General features: G+C 42.3%; 2 protein-coding genes across 2 annotated transcripts in view; one reads left to right on the top strand and one right to left on the bottom strand.

Moving 5' to 3' along the window:
• Positions 1–7,231: 7,231 nt before the first annotated feature.
• LOC115380752 (uncharacterized) lies at positions 7,232–17,451 on the bottom strand. Its single transcript, XM_074933748.1, is given in 8 exon segments — positions 7,232–7,515; positions 9,862–10,056; positions 11,064–11,169; positions 11,171–11,260; positions 11,263–11,450; positions 14,735–14,883; positions 15,143–15,279; positions 16,752–17,451. Coding segments are annotated over 6 exon segments (786 nt in total). The 5' UTR covers positions 14,871–14,883; positions 15,143–15,279; positions 16,752–17,451; the 3' UTR covers positions 7,232–7,444.
• Positions 17,452–17,782: 331 nt separating this feature from the next.
• Positions 17,783–21,654, top strand: part of dlgap2a (discs, large (Drosophila) homolog-associated protein 2a) — a 179,081-nt gene continuing 175,209 nt past the window's right edge. The window contains exon 1 of the mRNA XM_030044917.1: positions 17,783–17,800. Within this exon, the coding sequence (XP_029900777.1) occupies positions 17,783–17,800 (18 nt within the window). The remainder of the gene's footprint in view (positions 17,801–21,654) is intronic.

Below are 21,654 nucleotides of genomic sequence, written 5' to 3'. Positions count from 1 at the left end.
AAGACTTGGGTCAAGTCTGGTTCACTGCTATTGTGGCCTTGAAATATCTTCATCTGATGCTTATAGGTCCCCTGAGGTCCAGTGGTTTGTGTTCTGAGTGTGTGTATGAATGACACTGTTTTTTTTGTTTTTTTTTTTTTTTTTTTTAAGTCAGGGAGTGATTTCTGGAGCACTGAAGATCTCTATATGTGACAAATCACAACACTGCTGCTTCTGAATTGTAGTTTTCAAGGCAAATCTTCACTTTAAAGTCCAAGAGTACAAATATGCATTAGGTAACAGTGTGGACAGTGTGTTAACCAGTGTTAAATCCCTTCGAATCCATTTTTTTTTTTTTTTTTTTTAACCACAGCCTGTGTTGCCAATCTACTTGTGTGTGTAGATGTCTGTTGCATTGTCGGTATCTGTCCTGCTAATCATTATGACATGATGTATAGCTTTATTAAGCAAGTAGCACTTCCCAGATCTGACCTAGGTCTTAGAGTAGTTTTCTTCAGTGTAACTCATTTCTACAAGGGTGATTATGAAATTATGAAGCCCAGTGGTAAAGAAGAGCCAATACGTCAAACCATTGAGCAAACTGCAGCCTCAAGTACCTAAAATCTACACATGGCTGGGTAATTCAGCAGTTACAGGGTAGTAGAAATCAATATGTTCATCTCTAAAAGCTACAGCAAAACAGAAAAATTCACTTTGACTTAAAACATTTATTGATTTTCTATGGAACAAATAGAACACCTTACAGTCATACAACACTGGGAAAAATAAAAATAAATAACTCTCTTTGATTTCACACATTTCACACACAAAAACAATCTGACCCTTGGGTATGACTTAAGTGTTAACGGTACTACTGCAGAACAGCAGCTTTGCCTAACTGGTTTATTGAATGTATTGCTTGAGAATCTGCAGAACTTGCAAAGGGTGAGCACTAATGTGTAAAACTCGATGCAAGCTAGTAAATGCTTTCAAATATTCCCTGTGTTTTATTGCAATATAAATAAAAATATTCTTGTCCAGTGTTGCACTGCCTTGATCATTCTCCGTCATACTGTAAATTGTACAATGCAGGGTGAATTGAGGAAGAGTTTGGTGCAGTGAGGGGACTCACTGATTGAGATCAATAGGTTTTCACAGTGCTCTGTGCCCACTGTGAACGACTGCAGCATAAAGAAATCTATCAAAAGTCAGGTGCATTACACAACCTCCAGCCCCTGTCCACATTGATTTCAGACTCAGGGGTTTGAAATGCCTGAATGTGACTGTTCAATGCAGTTTGGTGCCAGCATGATGAATGCTTCACGGTGAAGCTGGTGCCCCGCTCGTCCCGACACCTTCCATTTCAGACTTGAATTTCATTTGCACGGGTGAGGACCATGATGAGTCATACATGTAGGTGAGCCTCAGCTGTTCTCAGAAAAGAAAGCACAATTCCCAAAGAGCTCCAATAGTTTACTTTGTCTTTTTCCCTCAGTTGTACCATTTTTTCGAAGTTCGTGGTGACCACACTGTGGCATGCTGCTGCTTCCAGACCATCACAAGCCCATTACAAGATTGTTTGTGGGTGGTAGCCCCTGTCTCTGTCCTGTTGGATCCATTAGCTCCTCTGCTGAGTGGATTAGGACCATTTTGTTGATGACCTACAGAGTGAGCATTCGTTAGGACTACTATTGAGGTGCTAAAAACTCCCAACTTGCCACAACTAGCTGCTGCTCCAATTTGGCAGACACATCAGGATGACTGTCCAGCAATGTAGAAAAAAATGGATTACAAGGTCTGGCTGACCTTCTGAGCAATGTAACACCCAACTTTCCCACCATCCTCCATTTCACACCACCTCCGTCTCTCCCTTGATCATGGAGAAAAAAATATGCTACGGTCATCTCACCATCACATCTGAAAATAAGAACACCTGCAACTGTTGCTTGGTGTTTCCCAGAGAGCTCAACAACCAAACATAATTCTCATTCCACCTAATCTCTGCATAATCACGCTCGAATCGGATAGCCTGTGGAGACAGTATGACCCTGCACTACCCGTAAGGCACAGCACGCATTCTCAACCACACTCAGTGTCTCGCCACATCTCAAGTCCCTTTACCGACATAGATTTGAAAAGTGCAAGTTCGGCGTAAGCATAATGGCATACACCAATTCTATACTACATAATCCATGTGTGAAAGTGGGACGAATGGTGGACACTGCAGGGGGAAAGGTACAAAATTGGGCCGTGCAGGAACTGTCTGCCCCTCATGGGTTCTTATCCCTAACAGCAGATTAGGTTTCTGGGTTACATGTGCCAGCAGAGTGATTTTCCACCTCGCTTAATCCCCATTTAGGGAATTGGCTTATCCTAGAGGAATCGACATTCTTCCGTGCCAGTCGCCATCAGTGTCTTAGCTAGGTAAATTAAGATTCATAATCAAGGGGAGTGTAGAGTAATTATACAGCAGTGTTGTTTACATGAATCAGGATGCTGCTTTCCAGAAGGGGTTTGTATCATACATACATGGATAAATCAGCAGAGCACACTGTAAATGCTTGAATGTGGCCAGTTGTAACACATAATTTTCTTCTATGCCAGCATCCACAAAACTGCCCGCCTATTGAGTATGGTTCTCTTATCATTCAGAGCAAACCCTTGGAAAACTGAGCTCTTCAGAAATGGGAAGCACTGTACATCGATTCAGCCACAAAAGCCAAATACACCACTGCGTCTGATTGACAGCTGATGCCAGGCTGTGCCAGGAAATGCCAGGGCTCATTGATGGATGACACCTGGTCCTCCTCCGCAGAAATCAACTGAAGTCGTGGGCCAAGGATGGCCCACTCAAGTACTTTCACATGGTGTCTGCCTTGGAGGGAGGAAGGGCAGGGGATACAGCAAGGAGTGTTGCCAACCATCTGTGTATGAAGTGGCACTGGCAAACGCCAGTCTTCTTTTATGCCAGGCCTCACAAAGGCACAGTCTCCAAGTGCAACATGCTAGCTCATTCAAGACCCACTCACTCAGCTACAGCCTTTGGGAAGTTCTAGCATCTTTAGGTTGTCTTCCAATCATTCAATTTGCTTGGAGCCCACTCAATGCAATAAAGACTATGAAGACTGTAATGTAAATAGCTGATATTTATATCTTTAATAGGCTAGGGTTCATGAGTTTAAATTATTGATACACTTGCTGCACAGGTTACACAATACCATGCTACTGTAATACATTGCTTTTCCTTTCAGCTCACAGGTTAGGGCCAGATATCTACACTGGAACATCTTAAGAGAGCATGGGCCACATCGGTGCAATGGGCCAGCAATGCTTCAATCTGAGATGTGCAAAAAGTACAGTTACCATACCCCAACCTATGATGCTGGCTAATCTCATGTCGGAGGCTTCTTCACAGAACTTTCTGGCCCACAAAGGAGGGTGCCGGGACCTCCTGATAGCCGCTGGCCCGCTGAGCACACTCACAAACGGCCCCTATGGCCCGCTGCACCCACCGCAGCGGCGTCAGTGTGTGCACCAGCCCACTGCAGCACGCGGGTGGAGGGCCGATGGTAGAGGGCCAGCTGCTTGGAGCTGTAGCCACACATCCCAATCCCCAGGGCCCCTAGCAGCACTGCCATACGAGGCATAGCCTTCTCTGCTGGAGGCTTCAGGGACACATTCTGGTATGCCTGGGTCTGAAAAGAAAGGAAAGTTAAAAGAGAAAAGAGAGTTGGTGAGGAAGCAATGTTTGAATATTTCAGTATGAGAGCTGAGTAAATTGTAACATGCTATGAAATCAGTCCAGAATAGCCACTGTGGTAATTTGTTAACGTCCAAAGTAATGCATGGATACAGATCAATTTCAAGACTCAGGAATGCTGCACAGGAAGATAACTTGTATTGCAGCACTTTGCCATAGTATTGTCTGCATCAATGCAGTGAGCCATAATGGAATGAGCACACCCCCCTCCCACCCCTAACCCCATCCCCCAAAACCAGCCCTTCTACCAAGACCCAAGAGATTAAAAACCCATCTTCTCTCATTTACCAAATTACGGTCTGTCTCTTTGACAAACAAAAAGCCCGTCTATTTTGCGACATGGGCAATTTCCTCACTGGGCTGTTGACAATAATAAAGGGCAGAGAGGAGGAAATAATAGAAACTTCATAGTTTCTAATGGAGCTGCCTCACAGATAGTTAAGAAGCCATTCCTGTGGCTCACTCACCCAGTTATTTCCACTTACTATGCAATGGACTGTCACAAGCTTGGATTTCTCCATTGTTTGTGGTAAACACCACCAAATAAGTGTCATTGAGTTTTGTAAGGTAAAACAAAAGACACAATCAGTTACTGAAACTGTACCCTCATATTTGTGGATAGAGTGAATATAATGTGATATAATGTCATGTTGTCACACTTGTAATTGTTGAGACACTTAAGAAAAAATTTACAGCATTAGGTTAGTGAAACAATTTCTTGTTGTGTGGCACAACCCTGTATAAGATCTTGCCTTGCAAAATTGCCAGGAACATCATCCAGTCATTTCATACTTCAAATCCAAAAGATATTGCAGAGCCTTTCTGTTTGATAGGTCTTAAATCAAAACAAGCTGTTTTGTGCAAATAAAGTGCAAATCAGCTTCTGCCTCTATGGTCACGGTTGTGGCCAAGCAATTTTTAATACATCTGCCAAGTAGCAGGACCATGCTACATGATAGTGTTAATAGCTTTAGTGTCACTTAGCACATGGGAGGAAAACAACAAAGCATAGATGGATAACTTCACTGTTATCTGTTTCAGTACATATCTTTTAAGTGATGTTTCTTGTACATCCTCAAAGAATAATGAGGGAGCAAAGACAGAGATACACTAGAGTTATTCAAACTCATGAGCATCTCACACTATGAGATCTCAAAAAAACTCTTCAAACACTGTCTAATGGCCTATGCCCACCTGCAGGAATCGGATGTATCCAGGAGTGAGTCTGGGGAGTCTGAAAAACATCTTGGAGCTCTCCAGGACGGTCAGCCGGCTGGATCAGGTAACCCTCTGTCCTCTAAACCTCCTCCTCCTGGCTTCCCCCGATGGGAAACCGACTGACAGAGGGTCTGCCCGCGTGTGTGGACGCGTCGACCTCTGCTCAGCAATTTCATGCAGGACGCTCTCGTCAGCTCTTATAAAGTCTCCCTCCTATCTTTACATAGCACGCAAGTACACAGTCTGCAGGTTGTGTGTCTAAGGGGATTACAGGACCTGGCACAGAGACAAGGGAGTCAGTCTAAAGAGGCAGAGGGAAGGTTGAGTAGAGTGTGTTACTCCATGTATGGGGTGTGTATATGTGCATGGTGGGTCAGAGGACAGGTTTTACTGAAGTTATACATTTTAGGTAGGATGATAGTTTGCAAACTTTCTTTTGCTCTCCATGTTTTAGACTATGTGCTTGTCCTTTTCTGTGGGTTGGAAGGTAGTCATATGTCAAAGCACAGTGCAAAAGACAAGTGGGACACTCATTTTGAGGTCAGTGATTAGTTATTGAGGTAGATTGGGGTCAAATGTCTTTGGCATTTTACTTCACAAACACAGCATGATTATATACCTGTTCCCTGTAGCTCTATATAGAAGGCCCATGTTGTTTGAAAGCACAACCACGAGGACCAATTTGAATCTGGCGAAATGCTTGATTTGGATGGTTTTTTTTCTGTTGAGGTTTGCAGTGTTTCCTTGCAATGTCAGCGTATTTCTAAACTTTAATATCCTTTACTGGGTCCTCGCCTAGGGGTCCTCAGCTTAGAGTGAGGCCTCATAATGAGGTTGTTATACTGATAGCATCCCCCTCAGTGGAAGAGAGAGGATCTCTCTCCACTGAGAACAACCAACAATGACCTTCTTCTCCGCTGTGCTAATAGGACCCAGTGCAGCCTCCCAACTCATGCACCCACACATCATCTCAAACCTGGACATTAATGATGAAAGTTGTGGTGTGACTGAAACTCACAATACCCACTGGACCCACAAATACACAATACAAATACACAGTTAGGTTTATTTTTATTGCTGCAGTTCCTAAACGTAAAATTGAACAAAATTCATTAATCATAACCGCTGTGCTGAATCCACTTGCACTCCATTTCAGATAGAGCACAACACAAAATAACACAAGGCACTACAACCACTTGCTTGATACAATATCATGTAAGCATGATGGGTAATGTGGTCTTTGCCCTCATTGTCTCCCACTGGCTATTGTATCCAGAATGAGCCCATAAGCTTCCGCCAGACAACCAGCACCTGGTGGGTCGGCCCATGAATGGAGGCCACAGATGGTGGCGTTCATGGTAATATTTCGTCACTATGATAGACATACACAGACTAAGAGCTGCTTTTTTTCAGTGCACAGTGTGAACCAACCTGTGGATAGAATGCATCCATGTCCTGGTAAGACAAGTATGATGAAGCAGTTATCACCTAGGTCATCACATGGCACTGCTCAGCCAGGTTAATTCCCTGCCTTTTTCCAGACCTCATCCCTTGGTATCAAGCTGTGTGTAATTGTATTAGAATAGATTATCGACGCCATAGACAGACACAGATGATGTCGAAGGCTAAGCTGGTGGCTCCCTGGGTGTTTCTAATTTTCCAAGGTCCATTCACAACATCCCCTATACTGTGCACTATGAGTATAGATAGAAGTGACATGTATGTAAATGAAAGAGTGCAGGTCAGGTGTCTGCTGACCACAGAAGCTATTTCTCTTGCTTAGTCACTCATTGTGTGAACAGACTCCCTGTTGGACCAGTTGCTAGAGCATGATCAGCAATGCTATTCTTCAAGACTTTCAATCTACCCCGTGCAGTTGGGTGAAATAGCAGCAAATTTGAAGAGGCACACAGTGCACCCCGCTTGGTCAGAAATTGATTTGTAGCAAGTTTGGATAATTGACGAGCTATTGAGTTAGCTGGTTGGTTTTAAATGTCATGACATCTGCGAGCAAGATGGGAGTTCCAGCAGACCTGACATTTGTCTTCTGGCAATTAGGGTTAGAGGAAAAGGTTGAGTGTGATACTAATAACAAGTAGGTGTTGTTCCATGTATGAAAAACAACTCTGACAACAGGGAGGTAAGCAACAGCTGGGTGGTTAGTCACAACACCAAGTTTGCTCAGGGTGGGAGGAAGGATCTCACCAGCTCAAGATGAATTGGCTTGTGGTCCTTTTATACAGTAAGTCATGAAAATAGATTGGACAAAACGCTTTATCAAATGTAAAAATATATACATATATTTATTTAAAGCTGTGCTCAGCACATCAATGAATATCTGGCAGCTGTTTGCGGAAATGCTGTATAAAAACTGCAAAGACAATCTTCTTGTCTGAAGTGATGAAGTGAGGTTGAAATAATTCTTCAGTGCGTCCCTGTTTCAGTCTGGCTGACAGTCTTGTGTTTGTGTTGGTGAAGGCTCTGTCCTCATGTCTTCCTGCATAGGGAGAATGTCTGTGATCCAGTATTGGAACAATGAAGCGACTGCAGTGCTTCCTCTGAAAAACAGACAGAGAGCAAGATTTCAGTTCCACTTGCTGGCAGCACTGTACCTGAAGAACAATGACTCTTTTTTGCCAATGAGGAAAACCAATTTGCTGCTAACAATCTGAGCATAATAAATCAAAATCTGCAGCCAATATTCATATCTACTTGCTACCAGTCTGAATGTAGACATCCATCCTAACATCTCTGTCTGTCCCCAAGACAATGTGACAATTTATGAGTAACAAGGTAGCTTTCTGTTTAATGAATCAGTTGTGAGATTAATGAGATAAACTCAAAGGTGGAGCAGTAAAATATGGCAGAAGGGAATCTGCTTTACACCTGCACCCGTGCTCAACTGATTCCTACAGCGGGGGTAAACAGAGTGAGGGGAGCTTCAGTGAACTGTGAAAAAGATTTAAAGGAGTCTGAAAGCAGGCTCCACCAGAAGCATGTGGGCTTATGTGCCTCAGTGGCTTTACAGGGTGGTCACTGGATCAAATGAAACTACAAAATTCGGCTTTAACCACACACTGTCAAAAACATCATACTAGGTAACTATTGTCATTTGTAGGCAATTCAGACATCACAATTGCCATTGCTCTCTTCTAATTCAAAGAATGATGATTCACAACAACAACAACAACAATAATAATGATGATGATAATAATAATAATAATAATAATAATAATAATGACAAATAATAATAATGATAATAATAATGATAATAATAATAATAATAATAATAATGATAACAATAGTGACCTCAGGGCTTCACCCCGAGGCTCTAATAATAACTAAATAAAAAATAAAGACTGAACATAAAAAACAGCTCTTCTTCAATACTGTATCGTCATTTATCAACAATGAGGAACAAGAAAAAAATCTGTACGTATTGTAAAACTTTAAAATAAAGCCAGGAAAATCAGTAAATCAGCAAAAGCTAACGGCATCATCACAGGTCTCCATGCCTTTAAAGGCGAAATCTCAGAATATATTTTGCCTTGTGTACACAAGGCGTGGCTATGATTAAATGATATAAATCTTTCGATAGAAACTAAGAGATGTGAGAAAGATAAATTTTTGTTCTCTGATACAATCTGCTGGTGGAGTTGCATTTAAAACACTGAATTAAAGCATGACTCATACAGTACGATATGGGGCGCATGGGGAGGATGAGAGAAGCTTTCAGAGCAGCTGTGGAGCAGGTGTACGGAGGGAATAGGAAGAAGAAAAGCTGGTTCTATTGTGGGCTCGTTTGAGTTAGCAAACTCGTTTTTATACAGCGTTGTCTTGGTGACAGCAAAAAAGAGAGGCAAGCATCACATTGTGGCCACCTACAGTGTGCCCTCAATGCCACAGTTGCTCTCCCTCTCTTTCTTACACACACATATACATAAACACATAAGCACATGTACACATAAACACACAACAAAGTCCCTACTGATCCTATTATGTAGCCAGCCAGATAAACACGCAAAGCGCGTGCATGTATGCAGACACACCCACACACAGAGGCTATTTCCTTCACTGATTCCAGACATGCACACAGCATGCTATCAGGTGGCAGCTCTTAAGTGTGTGTCCCAAGGTGAAACTGTGTCTGGGGACTGAGTAGACTGATTAGCAGTGATGGAGTAAGTGCAAGATGGACCAGTTGAGTCATGTAGGGGAACTCATAATGGAGGTCAGCTACACATGTGAGAGGCAATATGGACAAGACTGACTCTATTTTTGGCAATTAAGGGCAGGTATGTACAAGTGAAGGCTGGTGAAGGCAAGTGATGGCAGGTATATGCAGGCGAACACGGCTGATTGTATGTAAGGGGCACAGCATGGAAGGCACGCATGGACAGACAGAGGCAAGTATCCAGACTTGAAGAGCCTGATATGAACAGAGATGGGCATGTGTGCATTTAAAGGCGTGGAGTAGCATCCTACGCAAGTGAAGGACGTATTGACAGGGTTTCACCATGACTTTTCCATGACTTTCCATCATTAAACTGGAGTGTTTCTATGACCCAAAACATGAAATCCTTCCTTGGTTGTTAATGATTTTATCAGATTAGAAACGTTCTAATGGTTCATCCTTTGGACATATTGTGAAGAGGTGCCCATGCACTCAAAAACAGCTTAAAACCACTATCTAATGAAATGATCATGTGAAACAAACCGGATAATACATTCGGGTATACTGCCATAAGGTGACCAATTTCTTTTACTTTGCCAAGGAACTGATCAAATTCTCTCACTATATGTAACAACACCATGCTTAATTCCATGACTTTTGGTTTCAATCACACCCAACTTTCTACTGGTGAGTGCAAAAAACAGTTTTTACTGACTGATGAATCACTGACCTGAAGACATGGAGGAGGTGTTGAGGAGCTTCCTCCAGAGCCTTGGCCATTTGTCTGGCTGTTTCTGTTGCACAAAGACCTTGAGACTGTGGAGCTGCCGCAGGACAGAGGTGGGCATGTGACCACAGGCCAAGCTGTTCAGCAGGTTATCCACTGCTGCAGACATGACTGGGATGTTGTCTTCATGCAACGAGCCTGGAGGACAGCAGAGGTGGAGACAGTGTTAATCAATGTCATTTGTGCGTTTTATCTGAGACGAATGTAATCTGTAACTGACTCAACATTACAGCGACAAATATGATTTACACCCAACATACTTTTATACTTCACCTAAGCCTACATAACACCTATTGCCAATGGTGACTCCATTAACAATCAACACTGACATACATACACAATTAAACTCTGACTTGCAATATTTCATGTATTTCCTACAGGTTTCTCCCAGGGGGGTTCCGACAAATTGTTAATGTTCAGTTTACCAAGCCTATAGGTAGCTCAATATAGTATAAGCTACTGGCATTTCAGTGACCCTGATATTTGCCTCTAATTGTCAGAACTTCATTTCACACTGTATCTCCATTCAGTTTGAGTTGGCACCGACATACTGTGATTTGAAGGAGCAGAGATGTGCTGTACCACAGGTGCAGCGAATTATAGTCATTGTAGTTCATTAATGCTTTCAGCGCTTGGCAGCACAAAAACCTGATTGTTTGAAAGCTACAACAATGACAACTGCCTGCTTCATTCATCACGATATCAGTCCAAAACAACAAACATGACTTGGGGGGCAGATAATTCACTTGGCACAAATATTAACATTGTACTGGAAACAAGGCTATTTCCAAACAGTTGTGGATGGCGGAGGATTTAGAAAGCAGTGTTTTTATGTTTCCATAACTCTCCATCATTAGAGAGTAATGTTAATCCTGCCACCAATAGACTGGACGAGGCAGCTTGGAGGAGAGAGATTACTTATATATAAGTATAATGAAGAATAATGAATTAGTGCAAAGGTCCCAGCAAACTGCCACTGAATTTCAATATTAGCTGCTATGGTTGCAGTGTATTAGTGTAAAACTTTGCGATATCCCACAATCTTCAATAGGAACAGACCTTCAGTATTGGCTACAAACTTTACCACAGAGCTCCCGAGCACCTAGCCGGTCCTGAAAGGCAAGCAGCCTTTGCTCAATACTCACGATCTGACATATAGATTTCCATCGTGTTTCTGATTAAGTCCGACACCTCAGCAGCTCTCCTCTTGTCTTCCTCCTCCTCATCCCCAGCTCTCTGGTAGGTGAACTCGCAGGGCAGCAGCCCTGGGCACCAGACCTATGGAGAGCAGCTTCTCTTTGTGCCGTTTCTTCTTCAGCTTCCTCCTTTTTGTTTCTGCTGAGGCCGCTCGACTCCCTCACCGGTGTGAGTCTCACTCTGACCCGTGCTGGACTCCCTCGCTTGAGCCTCTGCGTCTTGCACTGATGTTCATGAGGGGTCAGTTTTCCTCTTCTTTCTCCTCCTTCGTCTTCTCTGCTCTTCTTTTTCTCCCTCTTGGTCGGGTTCCTCACTGCTCTGGGGGGTGCTCTCGTCTGTGGGCCACAACACACACACACACACACGGGTCCTCTGGGTCAATTTCAAAACTAATCTTAACAAACTTAGTTTTTATTGCTACGGTGAGTGATAGAAGGTGAGTACCATAATTCAAAAAGGTCTGGGGTTTAGTAGTTAAAAGTTGTTTGTGGTTTTTATTGCCTTGAGATTCTGAATTGTAAAATGGAATATCATGAACTCAATATAGCTAGCTGATGAGTCAGATTTGTTTTCAGAAATATTTCAAGTGCCATATACTGTATGTGTCAGCTGTGCAGTATTTTATAGTTGTATGCAGTCTTGAGTTAAAATAGACCCAGATAGTTTCAAACAGTGCAATAATCTTAATTCAAGTCGAAGTAATCGATTTCCTACAAAAAGCAGCCATAGCTTCATATCACTAAAAATTACTTACAGTTTACCTCTGGAGCTGCTGCACTTGTTTTCACACTTAGCGTATACTAACTGTTAAAATTAAACACCAAAGTTACAATCTGCCAGGAGTATGTGAATGATTTTGGTGTTCATATTCGCATTACATTTCTGGAAAGTCAGGCACAGACTCTTTTTCCCAAAGGCTGGTGTATTTCTTAAATGTACTGTTCCACGACATCAAGGGTGGATCTTCAAGCATGAAAGGATTGCTTCTCTACACTGCTGCCTATGAAATGCACCAACTGGGGATTTGACAGAAGCATTCATCTCATGTATTAAGTCTCACTGGAGGTAAACAGTCTGTACGGGGGAGTGAAAGAGGCAAAACACCTCAATCACCTTTAAAGGTATCAATGTTCAGTATTGTGTGCTGAGAAACATTCAACTGGTGTGATAAAAGAAAAGGAAATGGAAGTGGTTTTGAGCTTGTTTCTGGTTACACCGGAAAACCTCAAAAATTGTCCGTCGCTCCCAGAATAATCACATAATCTGAGACTCATCTGATGACTTCTGAGATTGCAATGGAGGGACTCATATCTGAGATGCAACCGATGGGTATCAGAGAGAGACTCACACCAGATACAAAAAACACAAATACATTCACAGAGAAATATACACATACAAGCATACAAGAGCCTACACCTGCACATGCCCATCAGTACAGGCATATTTATGCACTCAGGCACTCAACACTACAACTAAAACTCTCACAGGAGAAGCATATTAATAATCATCTGGATCTATTTTTAACTGCTGACAGTGTAAATATGGTTATTATACAACAGTGCCTATGTGTGACGTTACAATATGCAGTACCTCCTTCTGCTTATCTTTTTTAGATAATGTTTTCTGTTATGATAACATACTTAAGTGCTATGAAATCTACATCTCCCATCTTACTTGTCTTTTTTTCTTTGTGATTAATGCATTTTCTAAGTATGTTGTGATTTGTATCATCATATTTGGTTTGTTTTGTTGTTTTAAGTTGAGATGTGTCACACTGTTTAAACACTTTCCTGTTATGGGTTAACACTGTGTAAATAAACCAAGAAAGTCTGAAGCGTCGATGTAAGGCCATGCAGAAACAGCACTCTTGTTGGCTGAGCTGCTCTCTCTCCTCTTCTCCACCTTCCCTCTCTTCAAGAACTCAGAGGCCTGCAGGGGTCAAAGCACCAACTCCCATCTAATTCTCAGTGACACCTGACACTTGCAAGCATGGACTGGCCAGCAGCCCAAACATAATTGTAGCCGAGAAGGTGGCAGTGCAACAACAACCACAATCCTTAATGACAACTCTAGAGCAGCCACAGCTCATTTTAATCTAACCCTGGTTTATGGTGATAATAAATCACTTAATCCCACCGTATGTTTATACGACCCAACGATTTAGAAAAAGCATTATTTGAAATTGATGTCATTTTGTTCCTCACATGGTAGATGTGCTTGAAAGCAGCCGTGCAGCTCTCTCCTGTCTCCATCTGTCATGTGACTGCAGGATACAGCAGACTGCAGTCATGTGTCCTCACAGCACTTCAAAATATGTAATATTTATAGTGATTTTTACTGCTTGCCCGCCCTTCAGTTAATTAAAAATGGAGCAGAACATTGCATGTCTTGTATGTTACTCAGTGTGGAAGGGGAGAGAAGTCTTTTAAGCCTGAACAAACTTATAAAAAAAAAAACACATCTGTCAGACAGTAGTATCAATATCAAGGGATTTAAAAGGATATTAAAAATGGAGAGTAAATATTATGTCTTAGCATGACATCTTAGCTCACTTCTGTGTTTTTGACCCACACAATAAGGGTTCCTGATCACTGCAACATACAGAAAGTCCAAATACACAGAATCATCTCAATAATAATAGATCAAGGCCTTGTTCCTCACAAAACCTGCAGGAATTGACTGAAGCCTCCAACAAAATACAGATGTAAGGATGGAAGACTTTTTCAGATGAGTTATGTTTTCATACCTCACTATAATGCTTTAGTGATGATTTCATTATTGAGAGGCTTTTAGCAAGCCCAACCCAACCTGACCTCAAACAACACTTTGCATTGGAATTTGTATGTAGGGCCCAGTGCCCAGTAACTCAAAATACCTTTGATTAAGTGTTGTTACAGCAACAAGTGCAACTAATTAAAATTCACTGTATTCTGCATTCTGCTTAGTGCTGCCCAAGTCTGATCAAGCCAATAATCACTTCCATTTCACTGAGGTCAGGCAGATGTCTGCTGGGTGGAAGCAGGCAACATGATGAAGACAAAGAGGGCAGAGAGATGTGTCATGTGCCAGGACTCAGGACAGATTATCACAATCGGATCATTTAGCTGCGCGACGACAAGGACAATCAAGAAGAGAGCGCAGTGAAAGGAAACTCTTGGATTGTGTATCATCCAATCACATATCTCTCCCCTGAATCAAACAGGTCGATCCAGCCACACTCACTGGCCAACAACATTTCACTTGGTGTGGCATTTCATCATACCAGCTCACTTCAGCCTCAGAGATGCCACTTTTCAGGATAATTACATGCTAATTAAGTTAAACTTGTTCATTCTGTAAAAAAAAAAAACAAAAAAAAAACACAGTCAACAGACAGACCTAGGTCAAAACAGAACCGCCTTGGCGCAAAACAAAACAGCGCTGCATTCGAACTCTCCTCAGGTCAGGAGCACAAATAAGTGTCATTGTCCTATTTCCCTTAACTGGAGTGGCAAAGACAATCAGGAGAGTGATTGTAATACCAGGCCCAGCCAACCTGGAGAAACCCCATGCAGTAAATCTCTCCTAGCTTTATGGTGCACAGAGGAAGTCCATAAATGTAAGATTATGGCCCTCTTACCAGCTGGGTCCTCGGCAGTATTTATGCTGTTTGGCTGGGGGAGTGTGACAGATCCCTCTGCACCTGCGTTGTAGTCTGCCGGAGGAGGCAGGACCGTGTACATTCGCCTGTTTGGATGGGCTGTGCTCTGTGCCATGACACTCCGTCACCTGAAACAGAGACAGACAATAAAGGAGGGTTATGAACCACTCCTTAAGACGAAGAGGGTACCACTAATTTAGGAGAAGGTATAAAAGGAGCAAACTCAAGGAAAGAAATTAGTTTTACCCCAAAAAGTGGCACAACAGACTTTTCCAACACCTTGTTCATCACAATGTAACACTGGAGGAGGGACGGTGTTTTACATATAATGCAAAATTGGTATGTCATTCTACATGGAAGCGACTGGCAAAGTGACTGTGAACTTACTGACTGAGGTGTCCTGGGATGCCTTCTTATTCACCAAGGGTTTGTGAGCCAAGGTCTCCACAATGTGTGACGGGCTGTTTTTGTCTCTTTGTTGGGAGGTGTAGGGTACAGCTTCTGGAGTACCTTTGATTGAAATACTAAGCGAAAAAGACACAAATGACAAAACACATAGTCAGTGTGTTTATGTGTATGGCAAACACTAATTCATTCCTAACTTGAATATACACTACTCACAAAAAGTTAGGGATATTCGGCTTTCGGATGAAATTTCAGGATGAACCTAAAATGCATTCTAACCTTTACAGGTGAACTTAATGTGACCTTCTGTAAACTTTTGAATGCACATGTCCAACTGTTCAATGTTTCAGTACTTTTTGCACAAGTTGCTGTTCTCTAACAAGGAGCTTAACGGCAAAATTCACATCAGGTGTTTGATGCTCCAGCTCATCGAGGGTGTATCATTAGGGAACGGCTGCTGGAGACTGGGGTACCTCAAATGGAGTGGCCTGCACTTTCTCAGACCTGAATCCCATAGAAAACCTATGGGATCAGCTGAGTCGCCGTGTAGAGGCTTGGAGCTCTGTACCCCAGAACCTCAATGTCCTGAGGGCCGCCCTTCAAGAAGAGTGGGATGCCATGCCTCAGCAAACAATAAGTCGACTTGTGAACAGCATGAGACGTCGTTGTCAAGCTGCAATTGATGCTCAAAGGGCATATGACAAGTTATTGACACTGACATTTTTGTTGTGGTATATCCACCACTGTTGTTGGCTTTTGTTTCAAGAAATTGTTTGAGATGAGGAAATCACCAGTGTATGCTTCTACTTAAATGCCCTACTTTCATGATATAATATCACTGTAGCGTGAACATTTTACATTTTCCGTAAATTTCACCCAAAAGCCAAATATCCCTAACTTTTTGTGAGTATGTATGTAATTCTTAGATACTAGACTAAATACTACTTTATCTCTTTCAATGGATGTAACAGCTCAACATCACAATTCAATGAAGTGTTTGCTCAACAAGTGGTTCATTATACAAGTGCTGTCATGTGAATTTATAATATTAGGACTAACAATAAACCAGATTGCGTGGCACTTATTGAGAACACAGTAATGCCAATCAAATAAACACATCATACTCAAAACAAGAAAAAAAAGTGTAATGCAAGAGAGAACCACAAGACAAGATGAAGTAGAAGGAATAACACAGGAGTACATTCATTAGGTTAAACCCCTCAGACAAAAGCAAGCAGGTAGAATAAATTTTAAGGACTTCGAAATGACACGGATTTTATTATTCATTTGGATTTTTAAAGCAGATGCTTCCACACCAAGATGGTGTGCTATCCTCTGTCAGAAGAGAAGACAAACCAACAAGGTCTAGTTTGAAACATAAAGGTTTATGATGAATTGCAATATTGAACAGGACGCACAATTTTAACAAGAGGCAACTAACACGTGTATTTGTTTACAGCAGACCCACGCGAGATGAATAGTGGCGAGACTTGGCCAGCTAACGTTAGCCGGGTTAGTTGTCTAGCTGTATGCAGTTGCAATACGATTTGCTTACACTCGCTATGTTGCAGGTGAAATAATTGATGCTCACCTTCTTTCCTACGTTCCATGTCAACACCTTTAGCTGACAAAATGTGAGCTACATGAACAGCGGAACATGAATGAAACCGCTGGCTAACTAGCTAACGTGCTAGCAGCATAAGCTATGCTAGGCTAGCAGTGCAAACCAACGTCCTAACTTTAAAAGTTGTATGCACCAAGGCGAAAGGCTACATGTCACAGCTTCATGTAGCTAAACAGACGTGTGGTGGTCCGTTTTTGTAAGAACGAAAAGCAGCCAGCAACGTCTGTGAAATTGCAATGCTGCTACGAGTCCTTAAGCAGCTGTGTCCAGAAGGTCCTAAATGGTTAACATTACGTTGCTATGCTGAGTTGTTACTCAGCATAGCAGCCCAGCATGCCAGGAACCCTACCAACGACACGTGACGTTACGCCACGCAAGACTCCGTTCAAAAACCTGGTAGAGTTGTGACTTGTTTGTCGGCAAGATATACACTGCATTAAAACATGACCCCAGATAATGTGGAATTATTAGAAGTATTTCTTCAAATCGGCACCCGTAATATCGGCTCTCATGTCAGTATTTCAAGCTGTGATATTGTTTTGCAGTGGTTGCAACCGCCCAACGTGTTTTTTGAACATTTAATAATTGAAGCAACGTCCTTTTGGTATGTTTTGTTTATGCCGAAGTTAAGAGCAGCTTCGAAAATTTCGAAATAGATTTTCATTCATCTTTTAAGCGGCATATATCTCCGCTGAGAAGCTAATCCTTATTAAATCACCAAAATCTAAGTGGGAGTTCGGAACACCGCTCTCGCTATATGACAGGGGCATGTATCAAGGTTAGAGCTCCCCCTGTGTTTGAATCCTGTAACGACAACCGTTTGGCTCATGCGCATACTGAGCCAGCTGTAGGACTGGTTGGATGCGAGTTGAGAATACTAAGCAGGCGCCTCATGGCTCAGCATCAGCACCGGGCTGAGTTAGGATTTGCGCACCCTCCAAACTTGGCTTGGGACCTCAGCATGTGAACAGGCTTTGGAGGAGGAGGATCCACCTAGAATGTCAGCTCTGAAGAAGGTAAACCCATCTCTCTCTTAATTAACCTTCACACACCTATAGCCTTGAAGTCATAATAATTTTAAAGGTATAGTATTCAGTGTTTGATTTTATCATTCTACAGTATATGAGATGGTGCATACACTAATGTAAAAGGGGGCGGGTTTCCAAGCATTTTTATCAGTGGTTTTAGGTAAACAGACTTTTGGATTGCTGGTAATGACAAAATGATGGCTCTCCAAAATCAGTTAAGCATTATTAAATAGCATTAAGTATATTTGTCTAATGTTATTCCATTTGCCAAAATAAAAAGAGTGATAAAGAGAGTGATTTTGTTCAATAACAGGACACTTTTGCATGCACATGGTGGTCATATCACTCCTGTGCTTTGCTTCATGGATGCTGCTTCTGCACTTGTCTTTGTCCCTGAGGAGTGGATATAGGATGAGGAACTTCCCTGGCAGAAAAGAGCCCTCTAGGTGTAGGTTAACTTCCCAAAATGGATTTCACATTGGGTTTGATACCTTCCGGACTCCTTCTGTGCTTTCACATAATACTATGCATGTACCATGCCTACTATAGTCTTTGAGGGTGGATAAGCTTCAGTGGCTGTGCTTGACAGAGTAAAAGCCCAAGTGCTTGCAATGTTGAATGAGAGGAGTGCTCTGTGCAGCTCAGCACAAGAACGCAATGGATGAATAGTAGGTTTTATAGGAATCAACTGCACAGAGACCTGTGTAAACATGTTATATAATACCTTGCTGAAAACAGCATTGAACAGCACTTGGAATATTCCCACAAGGCTAGTTTGTTTTCTGATTAATCAAGCCATGATTCCTTGTATTCCTGTGAGAGGCTGATTAATATTCGAGTGGGAATCTAGACTGTTTTGTTTTGTTGGGATGATGCAAGATAAGAAATGTTTATCACCCTGTTTGTGTAAAACACTTGTCATCATTGTCAACTGTACACCACGACACATTGTGGTATTTAAGATTTGCACAGTGCAGCTGCAAGTATTGATGTCTCCTCAAATAGATTCCCATGACTGAGCATTGCCAAAACAAGAGAGTTGTACAAAATAAAATGCCTGCTTCAGCACTGCTATCAAATCTGCAGCAAATACACAGCACTCAGCACACACTGTGAGTGACAAAGTGCTGGTTGCAAGAACTCACACAGTCAGACATCATAATCACAGAAGTGCTAAAAATAGGGGAGTATATTCATTGCAATGATTCAGAAGCTCAATGGAGTTATTGCTGCTCACCCTTGTGGCTCGAAGTTTTACCTTGATTCTCCTGGATGCTATACCCTGCTCAATAATACAAAAAGCTTTTATTTTTAGCCATAGTAGTCAGACAGTCTTTCTTCAATGACAGGCAGCTGTGTGGGTGAGACTTTGGTCTCCAAGTGACGGACTCATCCAGCCTCTGAGGCAGCGGGGTGTGCCGCAGTCCAAACATGGAAACTGCATTTTCTTCCATAGTAGCAAGCATGTTCACTGCAGGTTATGGCAAAATGTCCCATGTTCATTCATTATGTACGTGTTGAAAAGGGCTGTAGAGCAGTGGCAGTAGGACGAGGCAATCAGAAGCAAATGTAATGAGTTTAAATCAATGGGGAAGGTGATTAACAGAGTCTGTGTGATTGTGTGAGGATTTGGCTGTGTGCAAGTGCTTACATTTATGGATATGTGGGTGTGCCTGTGCAATATGTATGCATATGTGGCCAATTTACAACTCAAAGAGAGGGAGCCCATGGGTGGGCAGGTGCCAGGTGGCTGGTAAGACATGCGTGTCACCTCCATTAGTCCTTATGTAACCCGAAACGAAATTACTTGTCACTTACCGGCTTTAGGGTGCACCACCTCTCACCTCATCCACATCGCCACCTCTGCTTCAAGCCAGGCGACTAATCAAACCGCTTTTCAATGAAAGCTTAATGATTCATGCAAGATGGAAAATTCTCTTTCCTCATCACACCAGGCAATTTCCCTACTCAAAAAGAAGAGAGCCTAATTAAAAGCTACCGCTCAAGTACAGAAAGTAGAAAAATAAAAAGGAAACTGATAGTCTATTTCCCCTTAGCTCTTGGGAATTGAAGGTGGCTTGTTTGGGGATATGTAACCAGTGCTACTGTCAAATATGCATGCGCACACACACACATACACATATGTACATGCATATGCACAAGCACACCCCACACACACACACTCTCTGACAGAGCTGTCACTGAGAAGCTTGTTTGGACTTTGTCTACTTGGCACTCACATGATAAGGCTCTCATCATCTGTTTGAAGAGGCATAACAAGTTGGAAATGCTACATTTATGGGTGTGATGATGTCATCTTGGTCGACAGGGGAGCAACGTGCCGCCGAATGTAGACTAGTCAGGCTTAAAGTAAATGTTGAAACATTCAGCAGACTCCTCCACACACCGTGAAATATGTGTTTCTGGTTGCTCCCTCCACACTCTTTTTTCTCTTCTTTTCTCACTTAGTCCCACCTTGTGCTTTCTCATTCACATTCTTACTCTCTCTCTCTCTCTCTCCTCTCTCTCTCTCCATCTCTCCTCTCTATCTCTCTCTCTCTCTCTCTGTGTGTGTGTGTGTGTGTATGTGTGTCTTCTTATTTCTTAATGTCTCTATTCATTCCCTGATTAATGCAACCCTACATCTATAATAGTTTGGCTTCAGTTGAGGGCTGCAGAGGAAATGGAGAGGATGGATGAGACTGAGCTTTATGAATCTAATCATCCATGAGAGCCAAGTGTGTGTGCATATGTCTGCATGTGCCTGCATGTGTGTTTTTGTGTATATGCAAGCTTTTGTGGCTTTGCGTGTTTGTGCATACCTGTGCACCACCGTTGCTCAGCTTAATTCTCACTGTGCTGCGGTACACAGACATCTTTGCCAGCAGATGAGTGTCACTGCATTCTCTCGGTGTCAGTGTTAGTGCAATAGCTGTCACATAGCCCTAGGTCACATCTGACTCATTACAGGGTCCATTAGCAAGCTGCTGCACTATGTGTAACACTTCCTCTATTCTAATTGCACTGCCATTAATACAGGCAGTTTGATCCCAGCAACACATTGATGAGGGTATTACCACCCTACCTATGTCAGCGACACTGTTAACATTTTCATCATAACAGGAGCTATCACTTTAAGAGTTTCTGCAGCAGAAAGCACAACTTTCCATGTCTCTCACAGTTGCAGGGCTTTTGAAATGCTTTGATTAGACACAGAGATGGAGTTTGTGAAGGTCACAATGTAAATGGAATGATCAATTTGCCCTTCAGGTGCAATGTTAACACTCTGTCTAAAGTCAAGATTTGATTTGTAATTCGGAACTCCCGCAAAGACCCCTCCAGTCCCGAGTGCACTTAAGTCTCCCTTGTAGAGCATAAGTCCTAATTCCATTGCTGCTGGTAAACGGCCCAGCTCTTTTACGACCAAATCATTTCTCAACTCTTAAAACAGAGGAATGATCTTAAATATACTGTCTTAATAAAACAGCACACTGTAATAAAATGCCCTCAAGGTTTCAGATTTTTTGATTGGACCAGGTGCAAGTAATTTGATTAAGTTCTATAGAACGACTTTGTGCTTTAATCGCCCTAATGTGTCAGGCTGTTTAAACTAAATGCCAGTTGTCTGCCGGTATGGGATTATATAGCCAGTTCAATTTCCTCCAGTTGCCATTGTTTAAGAACTAAATACGCTACATCTTATGGTTTTTGCAGTCACAGCCAAAAGTCAACGGCCTCGGGTTCAGTCTGCTGATGCCGAATATCGCTGTGGCAGTACACTTTTTTTTTTTTTTTTTTAAAGAAAACCCCTTCTAATAGGCTGTTAACACGCAGCTTCAGAG

Source organism: Myripristis murdjan, chromosome 22 (assembly GCF_902150065.1).
Source record: "Myripristis murdjan chromosome 22, fMyrMur1.1, whole genome shotgun sequence".
Taxonomy (NCBI): domain Eukaryota; kingdom Metazoa; phylum Chordata; class Actinopteri; order Holocentriformes; family Holocentridae; genus Myripristis; species Myripristis murdjan.
The sequence above is the reverse complement of the archived record's forward strand: the minus strand, read 5'-3'. Positions and strand labels throughout refer to the sequence as shown.